We start from the raw sequence: 19,886 nt of genomic DNA on the forward strand, positions 1-19,886 counted from the left end.
AGTCTGGTGGAAGTGCTGCCTGTTATCCCTCCCTTGCCTCGGAGACTACCAGTGAACACTGGTAGATTCTAAAGGTTCTGCAGTTTAAAAAAAAAAAAAAAAAAAAAAGGCTCTTTCCTTCAATGAGGCCAAGGTCTCCCCAATCTACTTGACCCAGAGGCAAGGTGTGTCAGTTAATATACTGGGCAGCACCTCTTAAGAGGTGTTGCAACGCAGGACTTAAGAAGCAGATAGATAAACAGGATGGAGCTACTTTTGGAAACATTAACTAAAATGTAGGCTTTTTTCTTAAGAATTACAAAGGCTATTGATATTTACATTTAGTCTGCTTTCTACTGAGAAAATAAACAGTTAAAAAAAAATCAGAGGCAATAAACCAAACAAGGGAATTTGAGATTTGCATTCTCAAAATCTATTGGCTTATCCTAAAACCTCATGCTTCTGCCCCAACCCCATTCCATTCTCCAGATTTCCACCCACCCTCCCCTCTTTGGGTCTGCTCTCCAGCTACACCCAGCTGAAAGTGACCACAATTTACAATGCATCCAGCCCCGCACCCCCAGCCCTTACATTGCAGAAACAGTGATAGGGAGGCATCCGACCTTCTGCCCACAGCGCGGCCAGAACTGGCATATGTCAGAGAAGCAATGAAGTTATCTGATACAACAATCAACGATCCCTCTGCCTTTGGGTTAGGGAGGAGCACTCTAAAGACATTCCTATGGAAGGGTGGGGGTGGGGGTGAGATTGCCAACATTTCCTTTAAAACTTCCGGATTGTGAGTACTGTGATTTTTCTATTTCTCTTTTTGCTTATTTTCGGCTTCTAATTCTCGACAATTAATTTGTAGCACTTGTGTTACAAAGGAGGAGGGGGTAGGGGGAGCGAAGAAAATGGGGAGAGAGGGGTGGGGGGAGAGGAGGAAGGAGGGGGAAGGGGGAAGGCTTAGGGAGGAGGGGGAGTTGGAGAGAGAGGGGGAAAACAGCTGAACAAGGGAGGAGAAAAGACTGGGTGGGGAAGACTTGGGGGGGAGAAGGAGGAAGGGAGAGAGGCTAATGGGCAAGGGGGAAGGGAAGGAGGGGAAGAGGGAGGCAGAAGACAAAGAAAAAAGGGCAGGAGAAGGAGGGAGGAGAAGGGGAAAATCAATCATAAAATCTCCGAAGAAGGCTGCATAAGCTCACCCGATAACATACACCGGTGTCTCCCAACACGGTCAGGTACAAGCCCTGACCTGCAACGTTCCCGTTTGCAACAACACTTTCCCAGCTGCCCCGTAACCAAAGCAACGCTCAGGCACCGGCGCGGCGATGCTTTCTCCTTACCCACTCGGAAGATCAGATCGTCTTCGATGGGATTCTCTTTTCGTTTCCCAGTGCTGTACATGCTCGCGGGTCTCTTCACCGCTTTCTGCTTGACATGGCCGCTCCCTGGGGACTTAACGCGCCTCTTCACGCCCTCGGTGGTGGGAGACACGTCGGCCGACCGGATCACCTTCAGCTTGAACGGGCTGCCTCGGATATGCTGGTCGTAGAGTCGCAGAGAGAGGGTAAAGTCCCCTTCCTTCTGGACAGTGTACAAAAACTCGTACGTGCCGTTTTTGTTGTCGAGTATTTCTCCGTCCGCCACGCTGCCGTCGGGCGTGCTCAGCTCCGCCGTGATGTAGGCGTTGCCGGTCTTGCACAGCTCCCCGTCTTTGTCCTTGGTCGTTATGGTAACGGACATGGGCTGCCCGATGATGGTCTGCCGTAGCCCCTCGCCCGTGGCCACCGTCTCGGAGGCGACGGCGTTGGTGGTTAAGATCGTCCCGAGGTTGTGGATGGACTTCTTGAGCCCTTCGGTCTCCACGATGAAATCCAGCTGATCATTTTCACGCGGGTGCAGCGGGAAATCCTGGTCGGCCAGTTCGTTCAGCTTCTCGCTCATCTGCTTCTTCACGAGCAGCACCTCCGTCTCCGTGCCATGGTTCAGGGCCTGCGCGGTGAAGTTGCTGCAGCTCTTTATGTTCTCCTGCCCCTCGAGCAGGGTATCCAGCTGCGACTGAAGGACCTGTGGGGTCAAAAAGCGAGGCCGGGTGAGCGCTTCTCAGCTCACTGCATGGTGCGCGCTTGGCGCGCCGGGGCAGCGCCCTCCGCGGGCGGCTACCGCGTCCTGCACCTGCCCCCGCCGGTGGTTCTCCGCAAGTGGTATTTAATTTGGCCCACTGAACCAGCTTCTAATGCAGGATTCTGAATTGCATTCGCAGTACCTTCTCGTTCCCTTCCGCCTCGCCCAGACTCTCCCACACACATATTTCTTGGGTCATGTGTTTTTGCTAGGGACAAGCAGAAACGTCACCACCAGGAGCCGGGAAAACAAATTGCTATGCCTGGCATCTGAACTATTAATTATTCAGTATCTCTCTGTAATGTCCTAAATTCCCCTGTTACCACCCAAAGGAACAGAAACCAAACAAAACTCTCCACACCCGAATAGCAGAAGCTTTTGATCCCTGGTTTTGTGACTGGACATGTTATAAAGGCTGCAGTCAGGGTTCACTTTGAAGTTGACTAACAGGTTGGTGTGGATGAGAGAGCAATTAAGAGACTATTAGACATTATAACTTAAGGAAGGAAAATAATCCAGTTTAACCCTAAATCCTGAAAGCATTACTTTATATTCATTCTTGCCTTGTGTCAAATCATAAATTGGTACTTAAGGTTACAGAATCATAGAAGTTTGCCAGAAAGAGGAAGGAAAAAATAGCTGGGTGTGCCATGAAATGAAAACTGTTTATCATAAAACAGTGACACTTAAGGACCCATCCAAGTCCCCTTTGCTGTTCTTAGAACACAGTAAGCTGGTGCAGTGAAATACCGGGGGTATCATGTCTCTTACAGGATTATCTACAAAAATGGCTGGAATCTTACTTTATGTTTGAGGCCATAGTTGACTTCCAGTTCCATAAGCAGCACGCTCTTGCGCACATTTAAAGTCTTCTGGAGCTCATCAAAGGTAGAATGGATGTCATCCACAATGCTGGCCTTTTGGTTGGTTAACTGATGAATGATTTCTGAGATGAACTGAAGGGCAGAATCTATTTCTGGGAGCCTAGAGGACAGTCATTAAAGATCATTATTTAGCATCAACCCAGAAATAGCAAAACATCTACCTAAACACTATGTTTTGTCAAAAAAATATTTTCTTTGCCTTTCATTATCTTTAAAAAGTAATAACTGAAGAACAGAATGAATAAGACATGACATAATTACTGCCTTTGAGAGAAGAGACTCTGAGGGTCCATGTGTACTTCAAGTGTTCAGTCATCTAATTTTACTAATTGATGGCACAAAGCCTTGAGGCTCTCTGAACCCCATGGCTTCTCCTCACTCTGAATCAAGCCTTCTCAAACTTAACACTATAATATTGTTGGTCACATACTTCTTTGTTACAGGGGACTAGCCTGTGTGTTATAGGATGTTTAACAGCATCCTGTCTTCTACCATATGCCAACAGCAGCAACCCCCCCCCCCCAAGTTATGACACCAAACTGTCTCCAGGCATTGTCAAATGTCTCCTGGGGGTATGCGTAATTACCCACAATTGAGAACCAGGTTCTAAATGTATAGCTAATCCTAATTAGTTTTATCCTAATCATATGAAAAACTTATCCAAATTCAGTTTCCTGAGAACATTTTTCAAGTTTCCAAGTTCCTTTAATTATTATAGAATAACCACACTTTTCTCATTACAACTATTGGTGACAAGATTTACTTTCAGCTGGTTGTTTATTTCCTCTCTTTGGTCTTTCTTTTGTATCACACAGCTACTCTGTTCCCTCATTTCCATGCCAAAGAGAAAGCCTGGAAGCAGGAAAACATAAGGAAAATCGAGCAATCACTGATCAGTACCATTTGCTGGGCTCAAACAGAGAGGAGCCAATGACAGTAAACACAATGGTCCTGTATACGTCAAGAAGAGCAGCCAAGAAAGGCTCCTCAGAGAGCCTGGTTTCAGGCATGAATTTCAGAAGATCTGCTGAGAGCATTTTCCTGGAATGTATTTTATTCACTTAATCATCCTAAGGTACTGAAACAAAAATGCCACCCCTCTTAACATAAGGGCGTTGGAATTTGACCAAGGGGTAGGGGGTGATCCTAATCACTTGCTGGGGTTCATGACTACAGACACACAAAGGAGAATTTATTTAGGGAGCATGAGCCCACGGAGACAAGAGATCGGGAGGCCAAGCCTCACACAAGACAGCCAGGGGGAGGTGTGTGCACCTTTTGTTGACGGCATCCAACTGGACCTGGAGTGAGGCCTTGTGTTGCTCTACCACATCCTTGAGGGGGACTGTGGGGTGTTCTGCGTGCTCCCCCTCAGTGCACTCTCGACACATGGCGGTCTCACAAGACTGGCAGTAAAAGTCCATCACCTGCAGGTAACACAAAAACAATTCCAGGTTCAAGGCCACTAACTGAGGGCTTACTGGGCACTAGGCCTGTAGTAGGCATCCTCTCATTTCATTCTCACAGCTTTCCCAGGATGTAGGCGGTATGTCCAGTTTCACAGAAGAAAAGGAAGGATACATTTTTAAGTGCCAGGTCTCAAACAGAGGTGGGCCAAGCTGCAGCGGTGGCCACAAAGCCAGATTTTCTGTGGTTACTCCCCTAGAGCAGAACAGTGAGCGGCTGCGATGCTCCAACTTCTTGATCTTAGGACCCTTTGCCACTCTATAAACTATTGAGGACTCCAAAGTGCTTTTATTTATGTGCATTGTATCTATAGATATATTAAAAACTGAAACAAAAATTTTAAAAAGTAAAAGCAATAATAAGCCCACTCAATGTTAACATGAATAATATAAAACATGAAAAATAACTGTATTTTGAAAAACAAGAAATTTTGTGACAATAATGGCATTGTTTTCCACTTAAAAAATTTTCTTCAGCGTCTGGGTTAATAGTAGACAGCTGGATTTTCATATCTGCTTCTGCATTATATCTGTTGTGATTGCACACATCATGTTGTCTCTGGAAAATTCCACTGTACACACTTGAGAGAACAAGAGTGAAAAAGGCACATAATGTCTTAGTATTATTTTAAATACAGTTTTGATCTTATGGACTGCCAACCCACCCCCACAAAGGGTTGGGGGACCCATGAGGGTTCCTGGACCATACTTTGAGAACTGATACTCTTTCTATAAGAGACAAGCCGGAGTGCCTGGGTGGCTCAGTCGGCTAAGTGTCCAACTTCAGCTCAGGTCACGATCTCACGGTTCATGAGTTCAAGCCCCGCATCGGGCTCTGTGCTGACAGCTCAGCGCCCGGAGCCTGTTTCAGATTCTGTGTCTTCCTCTCTCTCTCTCTCTCTCTCTCTCTCTCTCTGCCCTCCCCCGCTTACACTCTGTCTCTCTCTCTCAAAAATAAATAAACATTAAAGAAAAAAGAGATATAAGCTGTACTGAAAAATTTGTATCCTGGCTCTACCCCTTATGTAAAGGTTACCACTTATGTAACCTCAAATTTTCCTTTGTCAAATGGAGATGATAATAGTAACCTAGAACTCAAAACTGCACAAAGAACTCAGATGTGGCACTGGCATGATGTAGCAGCAGCAATGATGATGATGATGGTGATGGTGATATCACCAGCTTATAGGAAAATAAAGGTACCTTATCCTGATTATGATGAACTCTCAGTAACAATATAACACAAAGCCTATTAAGTCAGTTTCCTTGGGAAGGCATTTCCCTATTCTCTCGGCTGAAAATAATTTTGAATTCCCAAGATACTCTTGGAGGGATCTTTTTCTTGAAGTATAACACATGTACAGAAAATGGCATCAGGGCACCTGAGTGGTTCAGTTGGTTAAGCGTCTAACTTCGGCTCGGGTCATGATCTCACCACCCGTGAGTCTGAGCCCTGCATCTGGCTTTGTGCTGACGGCTCAGAACCTGGAGGCTGCTGCAGATTCTGCGTCTCCCTCTCTCCCTTTGCCATCCCCCGCTCTCGCTCTCTCTCTCTCAAAATTAAACATTAAAACAAATTTTTAAATGGCATAAGTCTTATTAAAGGTTAGTGGATTTTCATAAAGTGAATCCTCCTACCAAAGCACTTTTATTTATACCCCAGTTTATGAAATATTTATAAGGTTTTAAGTTCCTGAGCACAGGAACTCTCTTACAAAAAGCCTAATTCCTTACACAAAGTAAGTATTCAAAAACTACTCAATGAATGAATTGAATGCTGTCTATAAAAGACACATTTTAGAGTCAAGGACACAAATACATTAAAATTAAAAGGGTAGAAAAAGATATTCCATGCAAATAGTAGTCAGAAGAGAACTGGAGTGGCTATTCTGAGACAAAATAGATTTTAAGACAAAAGTTGTCACAACAGACAAAAGAGGACATTATGTAACTATAAGATGATAAATTCATTGAGAAGATATAACAATTATAAACAAATATGTATCCAACAACAGAGCCCCCAAATATATGAAACAAAAACTGACAGAATTGAAGGGAGAAATGAATAGTTCAGCAATAATAGTTGCAGATCTCAGTACCCCACTTTCATTAATAGAACAATTAGATGGAAGATCCATAAGGAAATAGAAAGTTTGAGAATTATAAACCAACTAGGCCTAACAGACATATAGAACACTCTATTCACTAACAGAATACACATTTTTGTCAAGAACACATAGGACGTTCTCCAGAGTAGACCACATATTGGGTAAAAAACTCTCAATAAGTTTTAAAAAGATTAAAGTCATACAAATATTTTCTCTAGCCACAATGAAATCAAATTAGAAATCAATAATAGAAGGAAATCTGGAAAATTAACAAATATATGAAAATTAAATAACTTACTCTTACACATTGAGTCAAAGAAGAAATCACAAGGGAAATTAGAATATACTTTGAGATGAGCAAAAATGAAAACACAATATACCAAAACTTATGAGAGAGTTCTCAGAGCAAAATTTTAGATGTAAATGCCTAGTTTAAAAAGAAGAAAAATCTTAAATCAATATAGCCTAAGGTTCGACCTTAAAGAACCAAAAAAGAGGAACAAATCAAAACCAAAACAAAAAGAAAGAAAATAATAAAGATGAAAGTGGAGACAAATAAGATAGAAAACAGAAACACAGTAGAGAAAATCAATGAAACCAAAAGTCGGTTCTTTGTAAAGATCAAAAAAATTGACAAACAGGATACTAAGGACAGTTGTATGCCAACAAATTGAATAACATAGATAAAATGGACAAATTCTTAAAAACACACAAACTAATAAAACTGACCCAAAGAAGAAATAGAAAATGCGAATATACCTATAATAGGATATTGAACCAGTATTCCAAAAATGTTCAATATAGAAAGCCCATGACCAGATCGCTTCACTGATGAATTCTGCCAAATATTTAAAGAAGTATTAACATCACGACAGGGATGCCCACTCTCACCGCTGTTGTTTAATATAGTGCTGGAAGTTCTAGCATCAGCAATCAGACAACAAAAGGAAATCAAAGGCATCAAAATTGGCAAAGATGAAGTCAAGCTTTCGCTTTTTGCAGATGACATGATATTATACATGGAAAATCCGATAGACTCCACCAAAAGTCTGCTAGAACTGATACATGAATTCAGCAAAGTTGCAGGATACAAAATCAATGTACAGAAATCAGTTGCATTCTTATACACTAACAATGAAGCAACAGAAAGACAAATAAAGAAACTGATCCCATTCACAATTGCACCAAGAAGCATAAAATACCTAGGAATAAATCTAACCAAAGATGTAAAAGATCTGTATGCTGAAAACTATAGAAAGCTTATGCAGGTAATTGAAGAAGATATAAAGAAATGGAAAGACATTCCCTGCTCATGGATTGGAAGAATAAATATTGTCAAAATGTCAATACTACCCAAAGCTATCTACACATTCAATGCAATCCCAATCAAAATTGCAACAGCATTCTTCTCGAAACTAAAACAAGCAATCCTAAAATTCATATGGAACCACAAAAGGCCCCGAATAGCCAAAGTAATTTTGAAGAAGAAGACCAAAGCAGGAGGCATCACAATCCCAGACTTTAGCCTCTACTACAAAACTGTAATCATCAAGACAGCATGGTATTGGCATAAAAACAGACACATAGGCCAATGGAATAGAATAGAAACCCCAGAACTAGACCCACAAACGTATGGCCAACTCATCTTTGACAAAGCAGGAAAGAACATCCAATGGAAAAAAGACAGTCTCTTTAACAAATGGTGCTGGGAGAACTGGACAGCAACATGCAGAAGGTTGAAACTAGACCACTTTCTCACACCATTCACAAAAATAAACTCAAAATGGATAAAGGACCTGAATGTGAGACAGGAAACCATCAAAACCTTAGAGGAGAAAGCAGGAAAAGACCTCTCTGACCTCAGCCGTAGCAATCTCTTACTCGGCACATCCCCAAAGGCAAGGGAATTAAAAGCAAAAGTGAATTACTGGGACCTTATGAAGATAAAAAGCTTCTGCACAGCAAAGGAAACAACCAACAAAACTAAAAGGCAACCAACGGAATGGGAAAAGATATTTGCAAATGACACATCAGACAAAGGGCTAGTATCCAAAATCTATAAAGAGCTCATCAAACTTCACGCCCGAAAAACAAATAACCCAGTGAAGAAATGGGCAGAAAACATGAATAGACACTTCTCTAAAGAAGACATCCGGATGGCCAACAGGCACATGAAAAGATGTTCAACGTCGCTCCTTATCAGGGAAATACAAATCAAAACCACACTCAGATACCACCTCACGCCAGTCAGAGTGGCCAAAATGAAGAAATCAGGAGACTATAGATGCTGGAGAGGATGTGGAGAAACAGGAACCCTCTTGCACTGTTGGTGGGAATGCAAATTGGTGCAGCCACTCTGGAAAGCAGTGTGGAGGTTCCTCAGAAAATTAAAAATAGACCTACCCTATGACCCAGCAATAGCACTGCTGGGAATTTATCCAAGGGATACAGGAGTGCTGATGCATAGGGGCACTTGTACCCCAATGTTTATAGCAGCACTCTCAACAATAGCCAAATTATGGAAAGAGCCTAAATGTCCATCAATTGATGAATGGATAAAGAAATTGTGGTTTATATACACAATGGAATACTACGTGGCAATGAGAAAAAATGAAATATGGCCTTTTGTAGCAACGTGGATGGAACTGGAGAGTGTGATGCTAAGTGAAATAAGCCAAACAGAGAAAGACAGATACCATATGGTTTCACTCTTATGTGGATCCTGAGAAACGTAACAGAAACCCATGGAGGAGGGGAAGGGAAAAAAAAAAAAAAAAAAGAGGTTAGAGTGGGAGAGAGCCAAAGCATAAGAGACTGTTAAAAACTGAGAACAAACTGAGGGTTGATGGGGGGTGGGAGGGAGGGCAGGGTGGGTGATGGGTATTGAGGAGGGCACCTTTTGGGATGAGCACTGGGTGTTGTATGGAAACCAATTTGACAATAAATTTCATATATTAAAAAATAAAAAAAATAAAAAAAAAGAAGTATTAACATCAATCCTTCCAAATTCTTCAAAAAATAGAAGAGGAGGAAACATATCCTAACTTATTCTATTAGGCTAGCAATCCCCTAACACAAAAGCCAAAAAACATCACCAGTAAAGTTCATATCCCTTATGAAGATTGATGCAAAAATCCTTAACAAAATACTAGTAAAGTGAATCAAGCTACATATAAAATGGGTTATACAATATGGTCCAGTGGAGTTTATCCCAAGACTGCAAAGGTAGTTCACATACAAAAATCAACATATGTAATACACCACACCAATAGAATAAAGGGGGAAAAAACTCCACATGGTCATCTCAATTGAGGCAGAAAAAAACATTTGACAATTTCCAACACCATTTCGTGATAAAAACACTTATCGGGGCGCCTGGGTGGCTCGGTCGGTTAAGTGTCCGGCTTCGGCTCAGGTCATGATCTCACGGTCCGTGAGTTCGAGCCCCGCATCAGGCCCTGTGCTGACCGCTCAGAGCCTGGAGCCTGTTTCAGATTCTGTATCTCCCTCTCTCTCTGCCCCTCCCCTGTTCATGCTCTGTCTCTCTCTGTCTCAAAAATAAATAAATGTTAAAAAAAAAAATTAAAAAAAAAACAAAACACTTATCAATCTAGAAATAGAAGAAAAGTTCCTCAACTTGATAAAAGGTATCTATAAAAATCCTATACCTAACATCATACCTAATGTTAACCCCCTAAGATACAGAATGAGACAAAGATGTTGACTCTTGCCATTTATATTCAGCAATGTACTAGATATTCTAACCAGGGCATTTAGGCAAGAAAAAGCAATAAAATGCATCCAAATTGGAAAGGAAGAAGTTAGAATTTCTCTATTCAGAGATGATATGAACTTATATACAGAAAACTCTACAGAATACACCAACCCCCACCCCCACAAAAATATTAGGCCTAACAAATGAATCCAGCAAAGTTGTAGGATACAAGATCACCAAACAAAAATCAGTTGTATTTATATACACTAGCAATGAACAATCCAAAAATGAAATCAAGATAATTCCATTTATAGTAGCATCAAAAAGAATATAAAATACTTAAGAATACATTTAACCAAGAAGGAGTAAGACTTGTACACTGACTTCTACAAAACATTGTTGAAAGAAAGTAAAGAATACCTAAATAATGGAAATGAATGTAAAGATATCCCATGCTCATGAATAGGAAGACTTAATACTGTTAAGAGGGCAACATTCCCAAAATCGATCTACTGATTCAGTGAAATACCTATCAAAATTCAAGCATCCTTTTTCCACAAAAGTGAACAAACTATTCTCAAAATTCAGATGGAATTGCATGGGAGTCTGAATAGCCAAAGCATCTTGAAAAAAAAAAAAAAATTGGAAGACTTCGACTTCTAAATTTCAAAAGGTATTACCAAGATAGAGTAATCAGAACACTGTGTTACTGGCATAAGGACAGACATATAGATAGATGGAATAGAATTGACAGTCCAGAAATTAAACCATATATTTATGGTCAACTGATTCTTGACAAGGGTGCCAAGATCACTCAATGGAGAAAAGCAGTCTTTTCAACAAATGATGCCAAGACAACTGGATATCCACATGTAAAAGAATGAAGTGGAATGCTTACCTCACTCTACATACAAAAATTATCTCAAAATAGATTAACAACCTAAATGTAAGAGCTAAAACTATAAAACTCCTAGAAAAGAAAACATAGGAGTAAACCTTTATGACCTTTGATTAGGTAATGGTTTTCTAGATATGACACCAAAAGCACAAGCAACAAGAAAAAATAGATAAATTGGACTTCATCAAAATAAAATCTTGTGGATGAAGGGTACTATCAAGATACTATCAAGAAAGTGAAAAGAGGGGCACCTGTCTGGCTCAGTCAGTAGAGCATGCAACTCTTGATCTCGGGGTTGTGAGTTCGACTCCCATGTTGGGTGTTGAGGTTACTTAAAAATAAAATCTTTAAAAAAAAGAAAGTGAAAAGAATAGGAGAAATATTTGCGATTCATATATCTGATAAGGATGTAGTATCCAGAACATATAAAGAAACCCTACAACTCAAGAACCCAATTCAAAAAACTGGCAAAGGACTTGAATAGACATTTCTCCAAAGAAAATATACAAATGGCCAATTTGCACACACAAAAAATTATGCTCAATATTATTAGTCACTAAGGAAATCCAAATCAAAACAACTATGAGATACTTTATACTGATTCGGGTGGCTAGACTCAAAAAGTCAGATAATAACAAGTGTTGGTGGAAATGTGGAAAAATCAGAACTTTTATACTTTGCTAGTGGGAATGTAAACTGGCACAATCACTGTGAAAACAGTTTGGTGGCTCCTCAAAAGTAAAATACAGAATTACCATGGGACCCAGGAATTCAATTCCTAGGTATACACCCAAGAGAACTATAAACATACATCCACACAAAAATTTGTACATGAATGTTCATAGCACTATTCATAATAGCCCCAAAGTGGAAACAACATGAATATCCATCAACTAATGAATGGACAAATAAATTGTGGTATATCCAGACAATGGAATATTATTTTAGTCATAAAAAGACATGAAGTTTGGCCATATGGTACAATATAGATGAACTTTGAAAACATCCTGAGTAATAGAAGCCAGACTCAAGAGGCCACATAATTTACGACTGATTTGTATTAAATGTCTATAATGGCCAAATCTTGCAGAGATAACATGCATACTGGTGATTGCCAGGGGTTAGGGGTAGGGGGGAATGGGGAGTGGCATGATGAAAAAGTTTTGGAACTAGTGGTGATACTTACACAACCTCTTGAATACACTAAAAAAGACTGAATTGTATACTTTAAAAAATTTTTTTTACATGTTTTTATTTATTTTTGAGAGACAGAGACAGAGTGTGAGTGGGGGAGGGGCAGAGAGAGAGGGAGACACAGAATCCGAAGCAGTCTCCGGGCTCTGAGCTGTCAGCACAGAGTCTGATGTGGGGCTCGAACTCGTGAACCTCAATCATGACCTGAGCCAAAGTCAGGTGCTTAACTGACTGAGCCACCTAGGTGCCCTTGAATTGTATACTTTTAAATGGTTAAACTGTTTCATTTTATGTTATGTGAATTTTCCCTTAATTAAAAAATTAATTTTAGAGGGGCGCCTGGGTGGCGCAGTCGGTTAAGCGTCCGACTTCAGCCAGGTCACGATCTCGCGATCTCGCGGTCTGTGAGTTCGAGCCCCGCATCAGGCTCTGGGCTGATGGCTCGGAGCCTGGAGCCTGTTTCCAATTCTGTGTCTCCCTCTCTCTCTGCCCCTCCCCTGTTCATGCTCTGTCTCTCTCTGTCCCAAAAATAAATAAAAAACGTTGAAAAAAAAAAAATTAAAAAAAAAAATTAATTTTAGAAAATTGCATTAATTACTTTAAAAAAATGCATCTTTGAAGAGAGAGCTACACACATAGGTGATTGTCCCTGGTTTGGAATCCTAAGTGTTTCTTGGAAACAAAGGCCCTAAAATCATTCTAAAGTGTGAACAACTAGTCATTCCCAAATGTTTGTGCTCAGGATCTGGCAGCTTTGACTCAAGCTGAGAGTTAATTGCGTCAAGCGTGAGACTCAGCTGAGCTCATCCATCTTGAGTGAGATAATACTGGTGTTTGTTCTTGGGGGCGGCTGGGCCAGAGGCCAGGACTAGCTTATTTTTGTTGACAGGTAGACACTACTTGTGAAGATGACAAGGCAAGACCATATGCACTACTAACATGCTAGAAAGGGTGGTCAGGGCCTTGGAACAGCCCTGAGGATTGTGGAAGTGGGGACGTGTTAGTGATAGGGCATTCTTAATGAGGATCTCTTCTTTGTACCTCTTAACATCCTTGTTAGTAAGGTGCCTAAGCAAGCCATAACAAGGTTTAATGATCATTTGCGGTTCTGGGACCGTGAGGCATGAGCTCAAATGTCTGCTTTACGTGCAAAGAACCTCTTAAATCACTGACCATTATTCCCATTTTTCTTTGTATTTGGACAATGCAGCCATGGCAGTTTAATTAGAAGACAGAGAGTGTCACAGCACTTAAAGTAAATGACAGGCTTTCATCCACATGTGCTAATCAGCACCAGGCAGTTTATGAGGACAACATCCTGCTTTATTGTTAATTACCCAATTTTATTAACCTTCAGATGCTTGAATTGTTTTTAAAGATTTACCCATGGCAATTAACTGCAGCAATTTATCTGCAATATTGCATGCATTTGGCTTGAATATGCAATGAGGACCCCTGTTTCAAAGCAGCAGCAGTGAACTACAATCTATGATAAAACAATAGAACGATTCAAGGCACACGCTGTTAATTTCCAAGACCTCTTGCTGGTTTATAAATTTTATGATTCCAAAGAATCATAATGACCCAGCAAAGAGAAATCAGCCAAAACATACTTTAAATAGCTTCATCTACCTTAAGGAGGTTCAAATTCTAGATAGATCTAAATTTTAGTGGATTTGATGTGATGCATTTGGAGAGAGACAAAGGGAAGTTTTAACCTAAAGGATTCTTTAACTTTGCTGGAATCAGCATCTCTAAGACAGATTCTGCTTAGCAGCTGGTGGCATCCAAGGGTCTCTATTGCTTCTATACCCTTCTCCTTTCTATACTGAATATACAGTGTGGAATGACTAATTAAAAAATGAAAGTCTATGTAAACATACAAGCATACCCACATATTAGCATAAATGTCATCTGTTACCAAACCATCAATTTTAATGGCTACCCAAGAGTCAGGTGTACGGACTTACCATAATTTAGCCATTTCCCTAATATTGCACATTCAGATTATTTCTAATTTTTACTCTAATCTAAAATTTTCAATGAACATTCTTATATCTTCATTCTTTTCTCCAGCTATTTCCTTAGAAATATTTCTACTAGTGGAATTACTGAATTAAAGGACAGGAAGTTGTGTAAAACACTCATTATAGTTCGACAAACTGAGATAAACTTTCTGAAGAGCAATTTACCCTCCCACCCACAGCAAATGAAAACATCTCCCCATATCCTCATCAGCACTGCTTATTATCTTTAAAAATCAATTTGAAAAGATGTGATTATTTGTGAAGCTTGACATCTCTCATACTATTATTAGCCATTTATATGTCCTCTGTGAATTTTCTGAGTTCTCTGCCCATTTTCTTTTGTGATGTTCATATTTCCTAACTCTTAATTCTTTTGTGATGTTCATGTTTTTCCTGATTCTTAATTCTTACATAGTAAGGATTTGTTGGGGTATTTTAATTAAGAATTTTACAGTTATTTTCATGAACTGAGTGATTAATAGTTTTCTTTTTCTGTCTTCACTAGATTTTGGTATTAAAGTTATGAGTATATCACGAGTGAATTAGGGAGTTTTCTATCTTTTCTTAAGATGCAGACCACACTATGAATCATATTTGTTTTACACATATTTGTTTTGAAGGAATTAGGTTTCAAATAAAGTTTTACCAGTTTCTTGCAAAATTAGCAGCCTACTCGGGTTTTCTTGATCACTTCCAGTTTCCTAGATAATCATCCATTTCGTTCAAACTTTCAAGTATATTAGCCTTTAGCACCTAGCATTGATATATTTGTTCTAAAATATTCCTTTTACCTGTACTGCTATCTCTTTGTTAGAGTCCTAATTTGATATATTTTCCCTTTTTTGTTTTACCAGATATCAAATTATTTCACTAATTAAAAAAACCAGCTCTTAGGTTTATTAACTCAATTGTTTTATTACTTTCAAACCAAGTTTATCTCTATTATTTCATGTTCCATATATTTACTTTGTTGTTTTCCCTAGCTTTTTGAATTGAACTCCTTTCATTTTTTTAATAAACATTTATTTATTTATCTTGTGAGAGAGCGAGAGAGAGAGCATTGGAGAGAGAGCAGGGGGAGGGGCAGAGAGAGAGGGAGAGAGAATCTCAAGCAGGCTCTGCACTGTCAACACAGAGCCCGACGCAGGGCTTGATCCCACAAACCATGAGATCATGACCTGAGCTGAGCTAGAGCTCCTCTAGGAGAAGACAGCCTCAGGGAGAGCCAGTGTGAGAAATGGTTGTAAGAAGAATGCTCAACTTGGGGCGCCTGGGTGGCGCAGTCGGTTAAGCGTCCGACTTCAGCCAGGTCACGATCTCGCGGTCCGTGAGTTCGAGCCCCGCGTCAGGCTCTGGGCTGATGGCTCGGAGCCTGGAGCCTGTTTCCGATTCTGTGTCTCCCTCTCTCTGCCCCTCCCCCGTTCATGCTATGTCTCTCTCTGTCCCAAAAATAAAAAATAAAAAAAAAAAAAAAAAAAAAGAATGCTCAACTAATTGAAGGCACCATTTAAAGTTTCCTTTACAAAACTTACATGGTAATTCTCCCTTGGAGTACACTGCATGGGAAACCGTGGCTATTGACAGCCTGATGTGCTTTCAATTAAATAATTAATTAAAGATATGTAGGGGCGCCTGGGTGGCTCAGTCGGCTGAGCGTCCAACTTTGGCTTGGGTCATGGTCTCACAGTTCATGAGTTCAAGCCCCATGTGGGGCTCTGTGCTGACAGCTCAGAGCCTGGAGCCTGCTTCGGATTCTGTGTCTCCCTCTCTCTCTCTGCCCCTCCCTCACTCATGCTCTGTCTCTCTGTCTCCAGCTTCCCCATGCCAACAGCCTCCAAACAGCGCATCCCTAAAGCTTTCCCTTTTGTCTGCGGTAGAGCTTTCCCACTCCTCTGCCTGCCTTTGAGTCTCTGCCAAAACAGAAGTGACGGTGGCTGATTCCTTGTTAGAGCAAGTTCAGGACAGACAGTCTCTGTTTGTTTCTACATTTCCATGTAGAAGATACTGCGCTTAGTGCTAGCAACATAATGGTGAACATGGTCCCTGACCTTCTGGAGCTCACTTTCTAAAAGTAAGGCCAGAAGATCAACAAATACACAGATGAAGGCAAGCAGAGCATGGTGGATGCCAGGAAGGAAATCCAGGCAGTGATGTAATGGCTAATAAGTGGGTGTCAGAGGTTGGTTTGCCTCAGTTACAGAAGACTGCTCTGTGTGGGAGCAAGTTGAGCAGAGACATGAAGGATGAGGGTGAGCTAGCCAGGGAGCATTCTGGGCAGAAGGCACAGAGAATAATCAAGCCCCAAGGTGGGAAGCCACTTGGCAAGTTCTAGGCCAGTGAGGCTGCCGTGTGGTGGGCAGAGAGAGTGGCATGAAATGAGGTCAACAAACGATAGTCATGGCTAATAATTATTCCTTTGCTCCAACAATTAATAGCTTGCTTGATAGTGGTTTTACTAGACCCATGCCTTCTATTATAAGCAGCTTCTAATACTTTTGAAGTGGCCATTACAAAGAAAAAAGTGAATAGTCACTGATGAGAAATAATCTTCATAGCTAACATTTATCAAGAGCTTACTATAATGCTTTATATTACTTAAACATTTACTTCTCCAAGTAATCCCATGCAGTAAATACTATTATTTAATTTTTTTAATGTTTATTTATTTTTGAGAGAGAAAAAGAGTCTAAGCGGGGGAGGGGCAGAGAGAGAGAGGGAGACACAGAATCCAAAGCAGGCTCCAGGCTCCGAGCTGTCAGCACAGGGCCCGACGCGGGGCTGGAACTCACAAACCGCGAGATCATGACCTGAGCCAAAGTTGGATGCTTAACCGACTGGGCCACTCAGGGGTCCCTAGTAAATACAGTTATTACTTCTTCTTTACAGATGAGAAAGTGAGACACAGAGAGCTTAATAAACGTGCCAAAGCTGACACAGGAATAAGTTGAAGAGCGGGGTTTGAACCAGGCAGTTGAAATCCAAAGCCAGTGCTCTTGTACAATGCGGCCTCTTCAGGTGACATAGCTATTGTGAATCAGTTATTTAATGGTACACACACGTTCTCCTAAGTTTATATCACCTATTATGCTTGCTAGTAGCAGAAAATACGCTTGAATTCAAAATCTAGAATCTATTGTCAAGGATTCACACATCTTAAAATTCTATTTATTATTAAGGATTAGGGCCTAATGGAGCAGGAGAAAAATTTCTCTCAAAAGAAAAACAAAGAGCTGTAATTAATTAATATTTGAATAATCATTCTCAATTTGCAGCACGTATCTATTTTTAATCTTTATCCAGAATTTACTATATAGTGGGTCAAGAATACCCACTGTGCAAATAGTTATGGGTTTGCTCTCCTGGGGAAACTAATAATACATGCTAATAGACACAATGAAGATCGATCTGATCATTTAAATGAATTTGATCAGACCAAGTAAGCAGGCAAAATAGCCTGAGCACTGCTAAAAATGCCTTCTAATTACTCATTTTCCAGGTGGAGTTCTGCTTTGGCGTATAACCTCTGATTGCCCGAAGCCTACCCAAATCAAAGCAGTCATGCCCCCAGGCCGCGTCTGCAATCCGCTCACTTACATTTCCATCGTGGTTTGGGCAAGAGAGAGGCTTTCCGGCAGCCACAGCGGTGACCGTCTCCAGGATGGAGGACTCCTCAACGTTGCTGCCGGGAGTTCGCTGCAGCACGTCCATCAGGTTCGTGATGAAGAAGTTGTTCTGGAGCGCGGCCACCCCCTTCTCGGGCAGGATGGAGGTCTGGCGGCACACTGGGCAGGAGAGGGTTAGACTGTGGGCGGGAATGTAGTTCTGCAGGCACCTGTTGCGGGAGCAGAAGCAGGTGGACTGTCAGCACAGTGGGCTCTCGAGCAAGAGCAGGACCACCTCTTCTCACAGGTACCATACATTCTCTGCACCTACATGGGCTACTTTGCAGAAACTCCCTGTGTAGTTTCCTTTTCTAGGAAAATAAGATTTCAGCAACCAAGAGGTAATGTGTACTCCCGCGCCCCTATCAACTGATCAGGCAAAGGATAACCCTCAAGGAAAAGAGTAACATCATTGACTTTGGTAGTGTTCTGGGGAACCTTGCCCCAAATGAGCAGCATTGGCCTCTCCGGGGAACTTGGAAGAAGTGCAGAATCTTAGGTCTTCCTCCAGGCCTGGTGAGTCTGAATCAGGTGATTTATATGCCCATTAAAGGTTGCAGGGGGCACCTGGGTGGCTCAGTCAGTTAAGCGTCTTTGGCTCAGGTCATGATCTCACAGTTTGTGAGTTCAAGCTCTGTGTTGGGCTCTGTGCTGACAGCTCAGAGCCTGGAGCCTGCTTCGGATTCTGCGTCTCCCTCTCTCTCTGCCCCTCCCCGCTCACACTTTGTCTCTCTCTCTCTTAAAAATAAATAAACATTAAAAAAAAAATTTAAAAAGGTTGTGAAGCATTGCTCTACAATATCCAGTGTCATGTTCACAGATTTGTGGATTTTTACAATGGGGAGAAACAGGTTGAAGTTTTCTCTTACTGTTGAAATACTTAAATTAAGCCACAGGTAAAGTAATTACTAGCAAACTTCATATGTGAAATTGCTCATGTGCTAAGTTAAATAAGAAGGTAAAGATGTACTTTGATAACTGATTAACTCAATGGAACAACTACTCAAGAAGGATAAAGAAATGTGTTTTCATATATAGCAAATTGCATATTCAGTTAATTTTTAATTATTTCATACACATAGTTGCATACAAAAGCATAAGCAGATCTCCCATGTTAAAAACACCTCCCAGTGGAGGGGCGCCTGGGTGGCTCAGTTGGTTAGGCATCTCTCTGACTTCAGCTCAGGTCATGATCTCACGGTCTGTGGGTTCAAGCCCCATGTTGGGCTCTGTGCTGACACTCAGAGCCTGGAGCCTGCTTCAGATTCTGTGTCTCTCTCTCTCTCTCTGCCTCTCCCCACCTCATGTTCTGTCTCTGTCTCTGAAAAATGAATAAACCTTAAAAAAAAAAAAAAAAAAAAAACACCTCCCAGTGGAAATGTTTTGTTTGAAGCAGGGATAGGACACCCAGAGTCATACCAACATGATCTCTTCTTGCCTCTCCTCAAAAGGCATCAACTTTTTTTTTTTTAATTTATTTTTAAAAAAAAAATTTTTTTTTTCAACGTTTTTTATTTATTTTTGGGACAGAGAGACAGAGCATGAACGGGGGAGGGGCAGAGAGAGAGGGAGACACAGAATCGGAAACAGGCTCCAGGCTCCGAGCCATCGGCCCAGAGCCTGACGCGGGGCTCGAACTCACAGACCGTGAGATCGTGACCTGGCTGAAGTCGGACGCTTAACCGACTGCGCCACCCAGGCGCCCCAAAAGGCATCAACTTAATTCATTTAATTAGCAAAATGCATTGCTAGTAATGACTTATATAGATCCTGCTCACTAGATTCACAGTACTTGCAAAAACCGTATGAAGTAGGTACTTTATTTACTT

At 41.1% G+C, this 19,886-nt stretch overlaps 1 protein-coding gene and 1 long non-coding RNA gene across 13 annotated transcripts in view; one reads left to right on the plus strand and one right to left on the minus strand.

Moving 5' to 3' along the window:
- The window catches only part of TRIM2 (tripartite motif containing 2), a 159,771-nt gene that overhangs the window by 31,949 nt on the left and 107,936 nt on the right, over window positions 1–19,886 (minus strand). For 11 of the 12 annotated variants that reach the window (XR_009259253.1, XM_058721132.1, XM_058721134.1 and 8 more), the window contains exons 3-6: window positions 17,990–18,227; window positions 4,263–4,414; window positions 2,907–3,087; window positions 1,323–2,046 (exon numbers count right to left, since the gene is read on the minus strand). Coding sequence is in view for 11 of the 12 variants with exons in the window: in XM_058721132.1 (XP_058577115.1) it covers window positions 1,323–2,046; window positions 2,907–3,087; window positions 4,263–4,414; window positions 17,990–18,227 (1,295 nt within the window). In the remaining variant the exon portion in view is untranslated. The remainder of the gene's footprint in view (window positions 1–1,322; window positions 2,047–2,906; window positions 3,088–4,262; window positions 4,415–17,989; window positions 18,228–19,886) is intronic. The other variant, XM_058721135.1, reaches the window with a different exon arrangement.
- On the plus strand, window positions 3,083–18,234 carry LOC131506975 (uncharacterized). Its single transcript, XR_009259254.1, has 3 exons — window positions 3,083–4,062; window positions 17,282–17,410; window positions 17,892–18,234. It is a non-coding gene; the product is annotated as an uncharacterized LOC131506975 (long non-coding RNA).

Source organism: Neofelis nebulosa, chromosome 3 (genome assembly GCF_028018385.1).
Source record: "Neofelis nebulosa isolate mNeoNeb1 chromosome 3, mNeoNeb1.pri, whole genome shotgun sequence".
NCBI classification, from domain to species: domain Eukaryota; kingdom Metazoa; phylum Chordata; class Mammalia; order Carnivora; family Felidae; genus Neofelis; species Neofelis nebulosa.